At 43.2% G+C, this 19955-nt stretch overlaps 1 protein-coding gene across 1 annotated transcript in view; it reads left to right on the top strand.

Moving 5' to 3' along the window:
* GREB1 (growth regulating estrogen receptor binding 1) overlaps positions 1–19593 on the top strand; it is a 78568-nt gene extending 58975 nt beyond the window's left edge. Inside the window, exons 22-33 of the mRNA XM_066639924.1 lie at positions 410–975; positions 3080–3182; positions 4530–4688; positions 6442–6584; positions 8122–8283; positions 10325–10529; positions 11066–11240; positions 11331–11549; positions 11932–12067; positions 15078–15278; positions 17174–17312; positions 18973–19593. Coding sequence (XP_066496021.1) covers positions 410–975; positions 3080–3182; positions 4530–4688; positions 6442–6584; positions 8122–8283; positions 10325–10529; positions 11066–11240; positions 11331–11549; positions 11932–12067; positions 15078–15278; positions 17174–17312; positions 18973–19136 — 2372 coding nt within the window. The 3' untranslated portion in view covers positions 19137–19593. The remainder of the gene's footprint in view (positions 1–409; positions 976–3079; positions 3183–4529; positions 4689–6441; positions 6585–8121; positions 8284–10324; positions 10530–11065; positions 11241–11330; positions 11550–11931; positions 12068–15077; positions 15279–17173; positions 17313–18972) is intronic.
* The last annotated feature ends 362 nt before the right edge of the window (positions 19594–19955 follow it).

Here is a 19955-nt window from a genome sequence, read left to right as displayed (position 1 = left end):
TAGAGCTGAAATGGCCCAGGGAATGGGAGGAAGATAAAAGGAGAGAGTTGCCAAACTGTGGTGTCCTCTGCGAGAGCAGACATTGAGCTTCCCTCATAGGATGCCTAGTGGGCCACAACACAGATGCATTAAAATTCAGTGTGCATCAAGAAACCTGCATTTTGCTGCATTTTAAATGATTTTATTAATTGTCCCATAGCTTTTGCTTGACTTCTAGAGAAGGTTTATTATGATACACAATGAGAGACCCAGTTCTTTTGGTTTCATATGGAAGCTTTCAGTGCATTGGTGTCAACGATGAGTCTGCAGGTCTGCTTTAGTTATTGCAGAGAAATCGGGAACTGGGAGGGGGCAGGAAAGGCGGTCTGTTGAACACGGCCCTCTGTTGTAACCTGGATTTTGTTCACAGGCACAGCATTCTGCACAGAAACACCTCCTCTTTTAGCAACTAGAGGGGAGGTAGGAAAATCACCCCATCAGGTATTTAGCAGCAGTACCGAAGAGGGCGTGCATAACACGGAAAGGCAAAGACTGAAAGTGGAAAAGGATTCCAAGTCAGCTGCTAAAACTGCGCAGGCTTCCATCACTTCATCGTCGCCCTCCCCTTTCTCGTCTTCCTCCGCGTCTTCTGCTCCTACCCACAGCTCTTTTGTCCTGCAGGCATCGCAGTGTTCCATGACTAAAGCGTCCCAGCAGCCCCCCATAGTTTACCTGCCAAAATTGGTGTATGACATCGTTACTTCTGCAGACAGCACAGGACTTCCTAAATCATCGTCTCTCTTGCCTTACCATTCTGTGATGTGGGCAAGTTCTTTCCGCCCACTCATGAGCAAGATGATGACCTGCACAGAGCAGTCTCTATATTATCGCCAGTGGACAGTCCCTAAACCAATCCACATGGACTACAACAATCGGAATGAAGGCAGAATGGATACCTTCCACCCAAGGAGGCTCTTGCTGAGTGGGCCACCACAGGTGTGTAAGAAGAGCAGGGTAATTACTCTCCCCATTTCATTCTAATTGTGCCTCACTCTCTCATAGAAGCAAAAGAATTGCCTTTCCATGTTGAACCAAAGGTCCTGTCTCAGTCAGCATTTTGTTTTCGGCAACCACAGTGCTTGTATTTGGAAGCTCACAAGCACACCACCATAGGGACAGCCACCCTTGTTCCATGTCCCAGCATTTAGGACCCAGTCCTATCCAACTGTCTAGTGCCGATGCAGCCACAATGAAGCCCCAAGGAAAGGGAACAAACATTCCCTTACCTGGAGGAGGTCTCAGTGGCTGCTCCCTACCACAGGATGCAGTGCATGCCCCATAGGCACGGCTGCACCAGCACTGGAAAGTTGGATAGGATTTGGTCCTTAGTTAGTAATGGGGGATTCCTCTGATCATGAAAATTCCATTTTAGGTATCATGATGGCTAATTCATGAACTATCCTTCATGCTTTTGTCCACTCTTACTAACTCCCAAAACCTCTATGGTAGTGGCCATCACTACATCTTGATGCAGTTCTGTAAGTTACAAATAGTTTCTTGCCATCTTTTGTTTGGTCGGTATCCTCTCTCAATTGAAGCTTATTAAGCAATTTTCCATCAAGCATTCACTATGCTAATTTTCATATGATTTTCATATGATTTTCATATGAAAACTCTGTTCACCAGAGTTTTACTGCTGTGCAAGCCCCGGCTGCATGACATAAATCATGCCAAAATTTGGATCCTGCCATAAAAAGGATCACAAGCAACAATTGCTGTAGTTGCTGACAAGACATTGTGAATTTCCAGTTATCCTGGGATGCTAAGGAGTAGCTTTCTGAGACAAAGAAGTGGTGGGGGGGAGAAAGGAAAAAAAAAAGCTCCTAGCCCCCCCCCCCATAGGTTTTTCTCGTGTGCAGCTTGCAGTTCACCAGGAAAATAAAAACAATAGAGAAGGGGAAAAATTTCCCCACTCTGTTGCTGCTTAATGCTGTTTTGGACCACTGAGTAATGAGAAGGGAAAGAGATTCAGGAGACTCTTCCAGGTGGAGAAGAATAGCAATGGTCAAAGTGTTAATCTTTCCATTGAAGCTGGCTTTTCAAGCCACTGACATTCTTCTGGAGCATTTGTTGAACTCCAGGTTCATCAGATCAGGACCATTCTGGTGGCCTTGGATTCCCTTCACCTGGCCTTCAATAAGAAAGGCCTACTCATGAGAAAAACACACATGTGCAATTCAGTTTCACTTTTCATAGGCCTCCATACATTTTTCCTTGTCAACTTGAAGAGGAGGGACTTCCTTCTCCAGTGTTTTTTGGGACCTGTGTTCTTTGGATTAGGACCATTCAGGTGGCATTGCACTCCTCTTGGCCTTCAAAGTAGATGGAGTCATGTTCACCTACTCTTGAGAAAATGCACATTACAACTCAGTTTCAGTTTCCATAGGACTCAATACATTTTCTTTGTCAGCTATTAGCTTTTCAGTTTCACGACCCAACAATCAGGTCCTGACCCACAGTTTGGGAAACACGGATGTAAAGGAAATGTCATATGTGTGTTGATTCAGGTAATAACTTTTTATCCTGAACAGCCCCATACGGCTCAACCTAAAGAGCTTGTAAAGGGATTGTTCAGATGACACCCCTCCTCAGGGAAACTAATTGGCAGGGATGGACGTAGACATGAGTACACACATCTTGAATTATGTGGGGCATTTGGGATCAAAGAATCATTCAAACAAGCCCTGTGGATTTTGAATTAGACCAGTAGTTCTCAAACTTTTTAGAGGCCCTAGAGGCTACTACCTGATTTATAAATGCTAAGAGGTGTGGCTATAATGGTAATTAGGCAGCAGTCCTCTCCCCCCTCTCCTGCTCCAAATAGCAGCTTGTTTAACAATTGATGTGCATAGCATAATCTGCCCTGTCAGTTTCACAAACCACCAGAAAGTGGGTCATGACCCACTGGTGAGTTCTGGAGCCGCAATTTGAGAACCACTGAATTGGGCTGTATCGGTCATTTAACTTTGAGGTATCCAAAATATGATGCTCAAGATTAACAGCAGGCTGGTTTCTTATTTGCCTGTATGTATATTTACAGATAGGAAAAACAGGTGCCTATCTGCAGTTCCTCAGTATTTTGTCCAGAATGCTGATTCGATTGACAGAAGTGGATGTTTATGATGAAGCAGAAATCAATACTGGTATGTTCTTTGTCTAGAATCTTTTGCTTTGGGGAACAGTTTATAATTCTCCTGTTAATTACCGGTTGTTGGTTTTATTGTTATATTCTTAATTCCCCCAGGTTAATTTATTTTTATTTTAATTAAAATATATTAATTAACATTCCTTTTTTAAAAAGTCATCTTCTCACAGTTTAGCATTTTGTGACAGTGAAATTTTGAGCAGTTGGCAGCTAATGCTGCAACCAATCTGGCTGTTGTATTCTGGATCAACTCAAATTTCCAAACTGCCTTCAAGGCAATCTCACATACAGCACATGGCAGTAGTCTCGTCAAGAGTTTACCACATTAGGCACAGAAATGGCAAGGTCACTCCAGGAAAATGCATAGTGGCATGTCAGCCAAAGCTCTTGTGAGGAGGTCCCAGCCTCCACCTCACTATCAAAGAGAAGATCCAGGAGCAGTACCAAGCTATGAACTTCCTCTTTTAGGAGAGAGTGTGATCCAGTTCAAAACAGGCAGTTTCATCACATCTTCTACTTTAGAACTGCCCATCATAGGCAACTTTGCCTTGTTAAGTGTACAGTCGGCCTTTTGTATCCACATGGGTTTGGTTCCAGAACCCCATGCAGATTTGGGGTTCAGGAAATTTGGCGGATGGTCAAGCCTTGCTGACAAAATGGCTAAAATACTGTATGCATAAATTGTGATAATTTGCACAAATTGTGTACATTGCCTGAACTTGTGCTAATTACCAGACTCATACAGAACTTGCCTAAGAGAATTAGAAGTTGCCTAAGCTTATTTATTTTCACAGCTTCATTAAGCTAAATTGCCTGATACATAAGTAAATTGCCTAAACGTGGGTCAGTGACTTTAATGATAGGGTCTGTGAATTGCTTTTGTTTATACTGAGGTGTGAGTCCATAAATTGCAGACAATTGAGATAGTGATTGAAATGGCAGGATATGTTAATTGATTTTGTTTAACCTGAGAGGCAAGGTACAAAGCAGGTGCAAGCCAAGTGCTGTGAAATGGCAGGCAGGGTATGTGAATTAAAAAAAAACACAAAAAACAAGTTTTCAATCCGTGATTGATCAAATCTGCAGGTGCTAAACCTGCTGATATGAACAGCCCTCTGTATTCATCAGTGTATTAGTAACCTCAGACAATCCTTCCTACTGCCCCTTCCACATCAAATATTGCATTCCAGACTTATTGTATTCTGCAAAAAATGTGACAGTGTGCATGGCACAAATATGTGTTCCTGTGATTGCACATGAATTCAGCCAACTACAACACTTTGCTACATGAACATTTTTATCCCTTTGTATTTTGTCAACTTCTCTTTTATTCTGATTGATACAGATCTCAAAGAAGAATCTGAGCAATATTACCAGCAGCCAGAGGATGCATGGCCAGATCTGGAAACATTAAAAAAAATGCCTTTTGACTACACTATCCATGATCCCAAATATGAAGATGCAAGTCTCATTTGTTCAAGGATCCAGAACATGAACAGTGAAGGTCAGCGTTCTTACCAATTTTTAAAAAGGCAGACTTATGGCCCTGTCATTGGGCTGGACTGCCAGAATTCACAGTACAGCCTGGACTTACTGCATTGCAGAATGCAAAATGCTGTCATGCACTTCTCAACTGCAGCTGGAAACATGCGGTGAAGTTAGTAGTGGGAGCAGGGCATGGGCAGGGAGGTAGAGGAACAGAGCGTTTTGGAGGAGGAACCAAGGGGTTGGGAGAGAGTGGAGCTAGCTGCAGTTGCATAGGCTGGATCTTATTAAAACCTCCCCACCCCTTTTCTCTCCTTGGACATATGCCACCAAAATGGGTGCTGTATGTCCAAGGAGACCCAAAAGTGGCCTGAGTGCTCACGTTGGAGGTAAGTAAAAATGTTTTTTACTAACCTCCTGTTTGCCTTCATGTCAACCCCCCCCTCCACACACACACACACACACACACACACACACACACACACACACAGCATTTAGCACATGTCTTTTTGGCATGGCTGCTTGCTGTAGCATGGCATGAGATAGGACTGGGCTCTTATTTTTGCCTTATCTTTCATATAATAAGGGGGTATAGTTAGAATGTGCAGCTCAGAATCCTGTTTTACATTCCACACCAGAGAAGAAGTGTGTGTGTGTGGGGGGGGTGGTGGTGGTGCCAGACCATTCATCATTATAAACTGGAGATTTTAATGCCCATTATGCCCATTTTAAACCCATTATGAACTTGAGAAAAAATATTGATTGCTAACGAGGCCACATCTAGTTCTTTCATATGTTCCGTGTGGCCCCTAATCCCTGTGGGTCTGTGCATTGCGGTCAGTATCAGCACCAAGTTGCTTAGGACCCTGGGACAAACGTTTGCACACTTGGCATCACCTCACCGACCTCCTGATGTGGCGTTGGATGCCACAAGTACTAATTGTCGATGGTTTGGCTCAGCCAGAAGTGCCCTCTAATGGGTTTGGACCTTTAGTGAGTTCCTAACCTGGCCAACCCTGACTGCAGTCACACAACTCCTAAAGCTTCTATTTATCACCTTCCACTTTCACTCACACTCTTATCTTCCTGTGACCTAATCCCTTTAGCATATGGCTGGTACTAAGGAAGGAGAGATCAGTGGCAAGGTTCTATGTAGCTAAAAAATACATTTGACATGTTCACAAACTGCATGTAGCTGCTGAACCATTGGTCACGTGCTATAATCTTAATGAAGATGTGACACCATTTAGATCAGTATTTCCCAACCTGGAGGGTTGCAACCCCCCTGGGCAACGGGAAACAATGCTTTCCTCTTTAAGGAGAGTGGCAACTTGACAGTGGCATTTCTGGGTTCACACTGCCGCTAAATAAAAAAGGGGGTTTGGGGATTTATCTGTCTGTGGCAGTGGATGGAGATGCCACAAATCCCAGGTTCTCTTTGCCACAGCAGATGGGTAAATCCAGAAACCCCTTTTTAAATTAGTAGTGCAAACCCAGAAGTGCCATCACTGCTGAATCACCACCCCCTGTAACGGCCGGCCCTGCAACAACTCAGTGGTTCCCTTATCTTCTGGGAAAAGTTGGGACCACTGATTTAAAAACAAGCTTATAACATTTTGAAAGGCTTAATAAAGACACTAGAGGGTGCAAGTGCACACATTTTTGAGAAATGTCTATAATTTTAGAACAAATGCTCAGAATACATGCTGTATTCATTCCTTTGTGCTGGTCAGTGCACCCTGAACTGAATCAGTCAAAATAATTTTGTACAGATAGATCAGCAAACAGAAAGCAAGAAGATTTGTACATGCGCCGCCAGACGACTCGAATGAGGTTGTCCAAATATGCTGCTTACAACACCTACCACCACTGTGAACAGTGTCACCAATATATGGGCTTCAACCCCAGGTACCAGGTGAGACTGATCTAGCTTTTTAAGGACAAAAGTTTGACTATAACAGAAAACCCAGAAGCATGCGTTAAGTTAAAATGTGTATGAAATGTGAGGAGCAACCTTCTAGATCTTACCTTCCTTGCACATTACGTAAGTGTGATCTGGCAATTTCAGAACGTTGGGCAACCTGTGTTGTTTTATTAATTTGTTTATTCAAAATATGTCTCCCCTGTCTTTCCAAGGCTGAAAGCAGATAACTGACAAATACTCAAAACAAAACAAAGGTAAACTCATCTCCCAGTAACCAACCGTAAGGAATCATTCCCAATTGCTCCACAACTCTTAGAGAGTCCAGAAAATAGAAAGCATTTCTAAGTTAATGACCTTTACAGCATTCCTTTTAATAGGGTGGTAGCCCTGTACTGAACAATAAAGCAGTGAAATTGTGCCACCTACAGGCCATGTAGAGGCTTCTGCCAACTTGAGGAGGGGGGCTCCTCAGGTATGGAGAAAAATGCTGCTGGTAAAGCCAAAACACACAGAACCCCCCTCCCAACCATCCTGTACATGCCCAAAGCCCTCTGGTGGGAGCAGATCTCAGATCTCCCCTCCCTATGCTGTATCACCAGCCCAGAATCTGTGCTGTACTGATATGCTTGGAGACAGGGAGGGTTGGTTGCTCAGCCTGAGTGGTACAACAAAGACAAGGCTGGTTACACTTGTTCCATGCTGTCTGGGAGTCATCTTTTTCTTGCTGAAGTTGGGAGGAAATTGGTCAATTACCTCTTTTCTTCATCTGTGCTAAACCAGAGTTCCCCTTTGTTGTCATCATTATAACAAAGAAGTCTTTGTGAAGAGTCTTGAGTTGCAGCCTGACCACCATGGAGCATGTATTTTATTATTTTTATTCTGCACTTCTGCCACTACCAGTGTATATATGGTGTCCTCCTCCTGCCGATTTTCTTCAAAGCAGCCGTTTGGGTTACATTAGGCTAAAAGATGGTGGATTGATGGTGGTGATGATGGATTGCTTCATTACTGTTTGTCTTATGAGCTTCACCAATGAACAGAGATTTGAACTCTGGGCTCTCCAGTTCAAGTCCGGTCATCTATATGCTACACCCCCTTGGCTATGAAAAACCAGTGCAAGTTTCAATTTTGACCCTAATGTATCTTTTGGATTTCAAATTTCAATATACACTTAAAATCATCCCAAATTCAATAATTTTTTAGATCTGCAGAGCTGTAGAAGAATCAGGAACACTCACCATAAGTATCCAGCACAACAGTGGCAGATGTTATTCTTCTTGATATACCCTACATGTATCACCATAAATGACCATAAATGTTTGCTTCTGGACCTATTTAGGTTTTTTGTGGGCCTGACTGTAAAGCTGGCACAACATTTATATTGGGAGATGTACCTTGTTTACAGAATGCAGTTATTCTTTCATTGCTGTTTTAATTGTTGCTACTAGATGTGCATCAGTTCTAGTTGGTAAAAGAGACCTTACTGTACTGCACACTGAGTTACGCTTGTGTCGTTCGTCCTCTGCAGCTTTACGAATCTACCTTGCATGCTTTTGCCTTTTCCTATTCTATGCTTGGAGAAGAGATCCAGCTTCACTTCATCATCCCCAAGTCAAAGGAGCACCATTTTGTCTTTAGCCATCCAGGAAGACAGCTAGAAAGCATGAGATTGCCACTTGTCACAGATAAGGTAGGTAAACAATAGTCAGGCTTACTTGCTCTATTTATTTATTTATTTATTTATTTAAAAGATTTATATACTGCTTTTCTGGTACTCAAAGCACAGTGTAACATAGAAGTAAAACATACTGAAGATAAACAACATACTGTGACATAAAAGCAGCAACAGGAATTGAAAAGGGGTTCCTAGGAGGTTCATTCTCAAAGGCCAAGCGAAACAAATCTTTAAACCCCACCAGAAACCATGTAACGAGAGGGCTGCCCTCAAGTCTTCTGGTAACTGACTCCATTAATGTGGTACCATAATATAAAAGGCCTTCACTTTGCCACCATGCTTTTGGTTTCAGATGGCGGTAGTATCCTAAGCAGGGCCGTATGTGATTAATGTAGGAGATTTGCCGGCTTATTTGGGGGAAGGTGGTCCTTGAGGTATCTTGATCCTATGTTGTACAGGGCTTTAAAGTTCATCACCACCAGGGCTCTGAAAGGAATGGCAGCCAGTATAGCTGTTGAAGCAACAGGATAGCAAATTCAGCACTCTGAGCCCGGGTGACCAAACCAAGTTACCATATTCTGTGCTAACTGCAGCTTCTGAACTGATGCCAGCTGATTTTGAACTGTTTTCAAGGGTAGCCCCATGTAGAGTTCATTACAGTTGTCTAAGCAAGATTTCACTAGGGCACAGGCCACTGTTGCTGGATCTGACTGATTCGGATACAGCCTCAGCAGGTGTACCAGCTGAAGCTGGGCAAAAGCTTCTTTGGCCACAGATGCCACCTGAGCATCCAGGGTCAGCTGCGATCCAGGAGACTCCCAGGCTGCAAACCTGCTCTTTCAGAGGAGTGCTACCCCATCCAGAGCAAGTTGTGGATCTAGAATCCACATAGCAATCCTCTGGATTAGGAAGACCTCTGTCTTGTCCAGATATAATTTCAATTTATCCAGGCCCCTACCACTTCCAGACAGTGCCCCAGAACTTCAACAGCCTCCTTAGAAACTGGTGGAAAAGAGAGACAGATCTGGGTGTCATCTGCTTATTGCTGATACTCAATACATATACAGAGCATATTCATGTGACAAGGTTAGACCATGAGTCATATTCGATGTTTTGTTTCTGTTGCCAGTTGATATTGAAATTGAAGGTGGATTGCTTCATTTCTGTATCACTTCTCTGCAGCACAGGGAGACAACCTACAGGCATAAGACTGAGGCATCTGTTGGGCCACTGTGAGATAAAGGAAGCTGGACTAGATGGGCCCTTGGCTGATTCACAAGGGCTCTGTGAATCTAGCTAGAATGGAAAAAGATAGCCAACCCTTCTAATTTCTGTGGTCATATTCTAGGTCACCAAGGAGACAGAGATCTCTGTATTGTATGCATTATATATCTTAACCATAATCTGATGGACCAGCCCCCTTCCACAGTCCTCCCAAGAGATCTCCAGCAACTTCCATTGCCATCACCACTGCTTCTGCCACACACTTCTTTTGTCCCTTGATTGGTAGCTAATGAGCCAACTATGTACTCTGTAAAGGGCTGGATTTGCCCTGGGTTATCCACTTGTGGATCCCCCCCCCCCAAATCAAATAACGTTTGTGATGTTATTGTTAATCTTCTAGGGAGGGCACCAGGATGAGGTCTCTTGTTATCTGGTATGCTCCCTGGGGCATTTGGTGGGCCGCTGTGAGATACAGGAAGCTGGACTAGATGGGCCTATAGCCTGATCCAGTGGGGCTGTTCTTATGTTCTATAGTTTCAGCTTTTTCTCTGGCCTTCCAGGGAATTGTAATGACCAAGAACTGCAGTGGTTGCAGTTGTTACTCTTATAAATCAATCAAGTGAGCTGGGCATTTTTCTTCTTCAGTTAATAGGTCATCAACACTGCCACTCTGATAAAAGTTTCTCAAGTTTGTTTTGCCAACTTCAGATAGCAGGCCAAATTTAGTGTAAATTGCTTTTTCAGTGGAGCAGTCATTAGTGGTTGAACCCCCACTCTACTAAACCTTTTCGTGCTATTCACCGCAGTAACACAGAAATTCCTAATTTTACAGAGCCAGGATTACATAAAGAGCCCAACTTTTACTCCCACTACGGGACGTCATGAACATGGACTCTTTAACCTTTATCATGCAATGGATGGAGCGAGCCACTTACACATCCTAGTCGTCAAAGAATATGAAATGGCAATATATAAAAAATACTGGCCCAATCACATCATGCTTGTTTTGCCGAGTATTTTCAACAGTGCTGGAGTGGGTAGGTATACACTCAAAAGAGTTGTTTGTGTGAATGAAATAGGATGGCATGCTTCAATTAGCTTAATAAGATGATGAACTAAAGCTTTGGCAGATGCCCATTTTTAATAGTGAAGGTGTATTTTAGGTTGGTTGAGAGTTTAGGGGGGTAGTCATTAATTTTTATTCTATTCAGTTATAGTGAGTTATTACTCGTATATTGAGTTAATATAGTGAATTACTACATTTCAGTTATAGTGAGTGAAAAATAATATATTGGAAGTGACCTTTCCTTCTAAAAATGAGTAGTAGCTTCTGTTTGTTAAATTGTAATTTATCTCCTGCTTCCTTTAGAATCTCAAAAGGGTACCTATTCAAATTTAATGTGTTGATTAGTTGATGAATCTATTACAAATTTGGTGGTTAATAAACTATTTTTAAAATTAGTTTACCAGACCTTGATTGCAGTGAAGAGAGAGATTCCTATAGTAAAAGTCTAGAAAAATAAAGTTTCCAGTTTTGCCAGTACAATGTATGGTCTGTTTGGTCTGATTTTAGGTGCTGCTCACTTCCTAATAAAAGAGCTTTCTTACCATAACTTGGAGCTTGAGCGAAATCGGCAAGAGGAACTAGGAATCAAGCCCCAAGATATCTGGCCTTTCATTGTCATTTCAGATGACTCTTGCGTTATGTGGAACGCTGTCGAAATTGATTGCTCTGGTGACAGAAAAAGGTAAAGGCTAGTTTAGGTTGGCGGGATGATATATTGTTGATTCGTATTTTTCACAATCCACTTCTTAACTATTTTGACAACCCTTTGCAGTGAATACACATGGGCTGAAAGGAATATTTCCCTGAAGCAAATTCTGCAACATATTGAATCTACTCCTAATGTCACCCACTATGCTTTGATTGGGATGAGGAAGTGGTCAAGTAAAACTAAGAGTGGAGAAATCAAGGAGCCGTTCTCTTGTTGCCATGTTCATGACTTCGTCATGCTGAATGTGGACCTGACACAGAATGTGCAATATAACCAGAACAGGTGAGCTAATCTGAACAGAAAGGGCTGCTTTTCACATTTTGTGAAAGCGCCAGCAAAGAGCAGTCATAGAGCTAGAGCTTTATTAGACAAGTGAGAGCCTCTATTGAAGTACACCTTTGCTTCTGAACATGTCTGCCACAATAAATGTGTTCACTTACTGGATGCCATAGCATTCTGTGATGTTCTAGGTTCATAGCAATGATGTCAGAACTCCAAATTGATGCCTGTCTAGTTTCTTCTATATCAGTTGACCTATTTCTTTTGCTGTTAGTGCAATTTGAGCTACAGTCTTCATTTTTATTCTCTCCCCACCATGGTGAAGTGCAAGTAATTTGAGATATTTTGACCAATGACTGTACAATGTTCCTTAAATTCTAACCAGGTTTACGTGTGATGATGTGGACTTTAATCTGCGTGCCCATAGCGCAGGCCTACTGATCTGCCGGTTCAATCGATTCAGTGTCATGAAGAAGCAAATTGCAGTGGGAGGGCAAAGGTCCTTTCATATTAAGTCTAAGGTGAGGGCTCAGAGACATGTTTGGTTGCTGCTCTTGGCTAAGAAACCTGTTTTGTATACAGGTATCCCCCGCTTTCTTATGCTTCATTTTTTGATGGTCTGCTCTTTCAACACATTTCAATTAGACCCAGAAGTCATTCGTTCAATGCATGCTCTGCTCTTTCAACCTGCTGATCTAAATGCTAAAATTGCTCTCCCATGTTGATTTGCCTATGGTATGGTGTTTCAAACTGTTTTGGGGTGTGTGTGTGTGTGTGTGTGTGTGTGTGTGTGTGTGTGTGTGTGTGTGTGTGTGTGTGTGTGTGAAAGAGAGAGAGAGAGAGAGCGAGAGCGTGCCAGCTTTAGTTCCAGGTCTCTTCTTATTCCCAAAGGCATTAGAGCGCATTTAAAGAAAACTTTTCCTTACAGCAGGAATTTGCAAGATAAAAAAGGCATTGCAATTTGCTGACTAAAAAAGCAAAGAAGCAACATTTGTAAACTAAAATAGGCCAGGTTCTGCTTTTTAACCATTTCCGCTTTTCACCACTGCTCCAGTCCCTAAACTGTCAAATAAACTGGGGGGGGGGGTCACCTGTATTCAGTAATTTCTGAGATTGAGCAGTTGGGTTAACTGATACAAGTCCTTTTGTCCATCACCTAATCTATTATTAGCCCTCTATATCTAAATCAAAACTTTAGATATAAGCTGATGGGTTCTGAGCTGTCTGTGACAGATCAGGAGAGAGATCTTGGGGTGGTGGTGGACAGGTCGATGAAAGTGTCGACCCAATGTGCGGCAGCAGTGAAGAAGGCCAATTCTTTGCTTGGGATCATTAGGAAAGGTATTGAGAACAAAACGGCTAATATTATAATGCCGTTGTACAAATCTATGGTAAGGCCACACCTGGAGTATTATGTCCAGTTCTGGTCGCCACATCTCAAAAAAGACATAGTGGAAATGGAAAAGGTGCAAAAGAGAACGACTAAGATGATTACGGGGCTGGGGCACCTTCCTTATGAGGAAAGGCTACGGCGTTTGGGCCTCTTCAGCCTAGAAAAGAGGCGCCTGAGGGGGGACATGATTGAGACATACAAAATTATGCAGGGGATGGACAGAGTGGATAGGGAGATGCTCTTTTCACTCTCACATAATACCAGAACCAGGGGACATCCGCTAAAATTGAGTGTTGGGCGGGTTAGGACAGACAAAAGAAAATATTTCTTTACTCAGCATGTGGTCGGTCTGTAGAACTCTTTGCCACAGGATGTGGTGATGGCGACTGGCCTGGATGCCTTTAAAAGGGGATTGGACAAGTTTCTGGAGGAAAAATCCATTACGGGGTACAAGCCATGATGTGTATGCACAATCTCCTGATTTTAGAAATGGGTTATGTCAGAATGCCAGATGCAAGGGAGGGCACCAGGATGAGGTCTCTTGTTATCTGGTGTGTTCCCCGGGGCATTTGGTGGGCCGCCGTGAGATACAGGAAGCTGGACTAGATGGGCTTATGGCCTGATCCAGTGGGGCTGTTCTTATGTTCTTATGTTCTCTTCAAACATGCTGTAACCATGGACAGGAGTGTGCAAGAAAGCCCTGCGCTTTGCATCAACATGCTCCTTAGCCTTGCCACCCTGCTTTCCCTGCATCTGCCTGCAGAAGCAAACTCTGTAAGCAGGGAGAGATCCTCCCTGTAATTCTGGATGCCCTGTGTTCCAGATCACTGGAGGATCTCTCTCAGGGAACAAAATTTGACTCTGCAAAGAAATGCTGTACCTGGGGAGAGTGGGGAGGGGATAGAAAGCATGTATGCTCAGGGGCAGGGCTTGCATATCTGAAGAGGGAAGTCAATATTAGGTCAAGTGGTGCACAAAAGAGATTTGATGTGGATGCCACCTGCATATACACTATAGCTAAAGTGGGCTGTTGAGGTAGAACAATGCATGATGCTCAATGGCAGTCCTGGGTCTTCTTTTTCTGCAACATTTACCCAAGCTTCCCCGTGTTGTTTCTTCAGTTTATAGCAGCAGCCTGTGTTGTGCAGTGGGGACTGGGAAATGACATAACACAGGGCTGGCTGTAGCAGCTGAGGGACTCAATGCAGGACTTTTTTGCAGGAGGGCCCTGCATGTGTCGTCCCCCCCCCCCCACTTATCAGGACAAATGGCAGCAGTGAGGCTGGGGCTGATGGCTCCCTGTGCAAAGTGTGGCACCCAGAAGTCGGTGGTGGTGATGAATGACATCACTGCCAACTGTTTCTGGGGGTCCAATTTTCGGTCAGTTGGACCCAGGGGTCGATAGGACGGTGACACAGCAGCTCTGCTCTGCTTACTGTGCTTTCCTTGTGACTTCTCAGCATGGAATCTTCCATGCCAGAGCATCGGCTGCAGAGTGTGGTGGTGGCTGAGGACACTCCACTCACTACCCCAGTGTGCCCCTCCCCCAAGCATGGGGCCTGATTTGGCCAAGTCAGTGAAATTGCCCTTGGGCCAGCTCTGACATAACAAAATATAATGTCTAATTAGCTGCAGCCCTTATACCAAGCCTCAGAGTGTAGGTTCTGCTTCTGGAATGCATTGTTCCCATGAAATTCCTTAATTAAACACTCCTGTGCCATTTGTAAGTTGTCTTTCTGGAAGCCTGAAGCAACAGAATCAAGTTTGTCAACAATCATTTTCCTATGAAGTCATAGTAAATGAGCGACTGACAAATCTAATTAACTTTCTCTCAGTTCAGAGAAAGCAGTCTTCTTTGCAGATCCACCACATAAGACTGACTCAGCAAATTTGTCATTACTGGTGTGTGACTTTAGGATTTCTCCTTTCATTTCACCATCAGGAAAACGTTGGTACTCATTTAAGAAGTTAAAAGCCGTACCTGTGCTTCATAGTGGTATTACTCCTCAACTGTGAAACATCTTTTGTGTCAATTGGTTTTGAGTTGTGTATGTACTGTGGACATAAGGGACAAGATGTTATTTGTGGTTTGGGTGAACGATAGTCATCTCTGACATGCAGAAATGTCTTCCTTTTAGGTGTCAGATAATCCAGTTTCTATTGCCCCAGCGCAATACATATGTGCTCCTGACAGCAAGCATACATTCTTGGCTGCTCCTGCTCAGCTGCTGCTTGAAAAATACCTCCAGTATCACAGCCACCGCTTCTTCCCTCTGTCGCTGAAGAATTACAGCCACCCTGTGCTATCTGTAGACTGTTACCTTAACTTAGGACCTCAGGTAATGAACCTAAATGATGCACTGTAGCTCACATAAGAGCCAGTGATTTAGACCTCCATAAACAGAGGCCTTTGGCTAACCATACCACATGTGCACTCTGATATGAGCTATCAGCATCCTTGTCTCCTCTGTCTGTGACCCACAGAAGTTCAGTGCTGCCACACAGGTGAGTGGTGGCCCCAGTGGTGCCGCTGCTGAGTGAGCTGGGCTGGGACTCACCAGCTGGCTGTAGGGACCATCAGCCAGCCAGCCAGGTTCATGTGTCAACCAGTCCAATGCTGCTAAATTGTTTGAGAAGGCAAATGAATGGTGTTTCTTTAAGGCTGAAATCTTATGCATGTTACCCTGAAGTAAGTCATGTTGAAAGCGGTGGTTCTTTCTTCCCTGCCAACAACATGCACATGATTGCCCTGTTAAAGATGCAAACACAGGGACTGAGAACTCTGTACACTGTGGCTGCATAGTTTTGGCCAGGTGTTCACAAAAGCACCAGTCAGCTATGGAGCAGGGCAGGGGGGCTGGATCTATTTTAGCCCCTCCCTGGCATACAGCTGATTGATGCTAGTGATGCTGTTTCCGTGGGGCATAGCCAAACAAGCACATGGAATTATGTCATGGTCACAGTGTTTAGGTATGTTCCCATTTAATATTTTATAACAACCCTGATTACTACATAAGAATTTCAGGATGATGGTTGGACTCATTCTACAGCCCAATCCTATCCTCCTCCCCCCACTGTTGTAGCCATGAAAAAAGGGTATGCTGTATCCAGAGGGGGAGGGGGGATTGGGAGTCTTCAAAGGCAAAAGGAGATTTAAATTTCCTTACACCTCTGTAAACTTCCTGCTCCACAATTTTGGTAGTGCAGGCCTCCCGCTCGCGATTTAACTGGCACAAGTCCGAAGAGAGAAGGGGCAAAGAGGCTGCAGGAAAGTGAGATAGGATCTGGTGTGCCACCAGATCCACCCCTCCCACAGCCTCTTTGCCCCTGTTATGAACCCTCCACACCTAATTTTGACCCCTGCCCCTGTTCCATCTTTCTCACATCTCTCCCACTGCTCCGGTGGGCTGTGGCAGAGCCAGCAGCATGCATGGGCAGGCTCTGGCCTTTCCACTGGCATCCCAGCAATGTGCTGTTCAGTTTGCTACTGCAAAACACTTTACGGCACTTTGTCAGCAGTAGTCAGCGTTCTGCTGCCAGCCTGCCCTAATAGCATTGGGCCACTAAAAATATAGCAGCAAGAAAAATATTGATAAACATGCTTTTTATATATGTCACAGGTCAAGGGCTGTATTCCTGGCAAGCCCTCACATATTGGGTGCTCCTCTACTGACACATACATATTTTTAAGTGGGGAAGCACATCATGTTTGCCATGGGGAGACAGTGAGGAAGCACCAATGTAGGAATACTGAAGGGAGATAAAAAGCTGGGTTGTTCCTTCATGTCGCTGCTGTGAGCCACAGCCTTGGTGGTCTAGGCCAGCAGTGCAAAGCAATTTTTAAAAGTTCACTTTGATGATATGTGAAACCATACCTACTTTGGGATTGTTTTCAGTTGAGTAGTTGTGTTCTTATTGCATTTTACAAATTTTAATTTTTGTTTGCTAGCTTGTATCTGTTACAAAAGGGGGATAAAAATGCTGAACTTAAATAAACGCATAGCTATGAAAGTGTCCTTTGATGTCCAGCAAAGTCTGAAAGAATTGCAGATGTTCTAAACCAGGGGTCTCTAAGCTTTTCAGCCCAGGGCCACATCATATATTTTAACATGGTGTTGAGGGCCAGATGTGGCCTGCAGGCTGGGGTTTGAAGATCCCTGTTCTAAACATTAATTATGCTCTGTATTGAGAGGAAAATAATTCCTAGCTCTCCCCCAATCTGCTCTTCCACCAGATTGCAGTTTCTTATGTGAGCTCTCGACCTCATTCTCTGAATGTGAGCTATTCCGGTATGATATTCAGCGGACTCCTGCTGTACCTCTGTGACTCCTTTGTGGTAGCCAGTTTCTTGAAAAAGTTCCAGTTTCTGAAAGGTAAGAAGGAGTATGGCTGACAACATCAAGCTATGTCTCAGTTTTGACTGCCGTAAGGAAGAATTGTCCTTCCTGCGTTCATAGCATTTGTCCCCATCTGTAGCTATGCTTGACTGGGCTGTTTCCAGTTACTGAAAATATTCTGAAGTCATAAAGTGGGTAGTTTGATGTATATGTGCTCCCCATCACTTCCTATCACAACTTAGAAACAACAACTGGGGATACTTGTATTATTTATATGGCTGCTTGTCAATTGCTCACGTGTTCCTGTCTCCTTCTTGTACAAATAAGAGTTGATTCTTACATTACCATTGTGGTTTTGGGCCAGTCCTGCATAGCTCAGGACTACAGTGGTAATGTCTAGAGGTGTAGCTAGGCTGCATGGACTACAAACTACAATGATAATGTCTAGAGGCGTGGCTAGGTCATTTGACAACTGGGACCCATAAATTTTTGACACTTCCCCATATATGACAAAATCATCCAATAGGTACTCTAATGCAGAATGTAATGAAGCAAACCATGTTGAATTGTCTGTATTCCATTAAATGTTACAACCAAATAACCAAGGGAAAAAGACTTGGGTCATGCATCAAAAAGACCAAGGAATATACCAGGCAATAGAGCAGCCATTTTCAACCACTGTGCCGTGGCACACTGGTGTGCCACGGATGGTGTGCAGGTGTGCCACAAGAGTTTGGAGAAGAGTGATTTGTTAGTGGAGCCACTGGGTGTGTGTGTGAGCCCCTGCTATCAATGTGGTGTGCCTTGTCAATTGTTAAAAAACAGGTGGTGTGCCTTGATGATTTTAGTACCTTGTCAGTATGCCGTGAGATGGAAAAAGTTGAAAATCACTGCAATAGAGGAAGACTTGCAACAAAACTGACCAAACATAGCTTCAAGTTCATATTAAAGCCTGTTTTGTGGTGGTGATGGCAGCAAAGAAGGCTTTTTTTCTCAGCCATCATCACATTCTCAGAGTCCCATCCAGCTGAGCTTCTCTGTGTAGTCAGGGCCTTCTCCATCTGGCTCCTCAACAGATGGAGGAGAAGTGTACGGTTACTTGCTTTGACAAATTTGCTAGGCACTTTTTGGATAAAATCTGGGCGGGAAGCTGTTCAGTGCTAGAAGGAAATATCTCCTAAGGAGAAAGAAAATGTTTGGCATGAGTAAGGAGTGACATATTGCCCCAGTACCTGTTTCTGAAGTGGCCCAGCCTAATTGCTAAGCTAGAGCTCTGTGATTTTACAAAGATTATTCATCATATTTTACTTAACAAAGGAAGTTAATTAGAGTAATTATGTTGATGTTTGGGAAAAAATTATGATAGAACCCTGTGGCAGGCATTGGCAGAAGTTGGGCCAGTGGCCAGTTTCCATCTGGTACGTGCCTGCTGGCCACTGGGATTCTTGCAGAGAATAGTAGCGCTTCTTCACCTTTGTTCCTTGATTGACACCTCTTGTCTTAACCAATGACTCGAGTGCTGGCATTTTAATCCAATGTTACTGCCTATATTGATTTTGTGTGTTAACTTGTTTTTTATTGCAATTTTTTTCAGCTTTATGTGTCTGATGATTGCAAGCTATTTTGAGAGTCAATATTTTTTGACTCAGAAATGGTATATAAATGAAAATAATAACAACAATAACAATTCCCACAGGTGCCACTTTGTATGTCATTTGCCAAGACAGGAACTCTTTACGCCAGACTGTTGTCCGACTAGAACTGGAAGATGAGTGGCAGTTCCGACTGAGAGACGAATTCCAAACAGCCAATGCCAAAGAAGACAAGCCCCTCTTCTTCCTGACTGGACGACATATTTGATGGGATACCAGAGACATTAATGTGGCATAGGAAGCAGTCTTCTTTCTGACCAAATACATAGTCTGCCCAAAAGAGATAGAAAGAACTGAAACACTCACACGAAGTTGCAAAAAGTGCAATTTCTTTTGTGTCCTCTAGGCACAGAACTTGGGCCTTTTGGAAATATTTGTATTAAATGTTTATTGTATTTGAGCAATTTATGTTCACAGTTCCAAACACTGTTCGTAACTTTTGTAATTTAATAAGTCTGAGAAAGTAATGTTAGATATATCGGAACATGCTTTGCTACTGCTCAGTATGGTTGAACTGTTTTTTTCTTATTGTATATATTATACAAATTGCTTCGAACCGAAACACTTGTGGATATTGTTCAGGTATGGATTTTAGAAGTAGACTTCTCAACTCTTTTTTTTACTCTGAAAGCCAGAATATAAAATTTTTTTGTATTCTTAGTATATTGCTACTGACTGCTAAATAAAAATATAGCTATGTGGAGTTGCTTCATGCTGAGAGCTGCCAGCAAAATCCATAGGGAGTTCTCATGTGCAAGCCCCATTAACAAAAATGGGAAGTGTACGAGAACTTGCATTCATTTCAGTGGGGCAGCTGCAAGAAAACGTTCCAGTGGATTTTATTTTATATTTCTATCATAATGAAAGCTGGCTTTCCAACCTAACCTCAGAACCAGTGTTCACCCTGCGTAATTTTTAAGATGCAGACATTTTTAAGATGCAGAAATGTAATGATAGTGACCTTTTCTGATTTCTTGAGAACCTTAAAAGAGAACAGACTGAATTGTTAAGACTGAACATTTCAATA

This window comes from Tiliqua scincoides, chromosome 1, assembly GCF_035046505.1.
Source record: "Tiliqua scincoides isolate rTilSci1 chromosome 1, rTilSci1.hap2, whole genome shotgun sequence".
In the NCBI taxonomy this organism is placed as follows: Eukaryota; Metazoa; Chordata; class Lepidosauria; order Squamata; family Scincidae; genus Tiliqua; species Tiliqua scincoides.
This window is presented reverse-complemented; position numbering and strand designations above follow the sequence as displayed.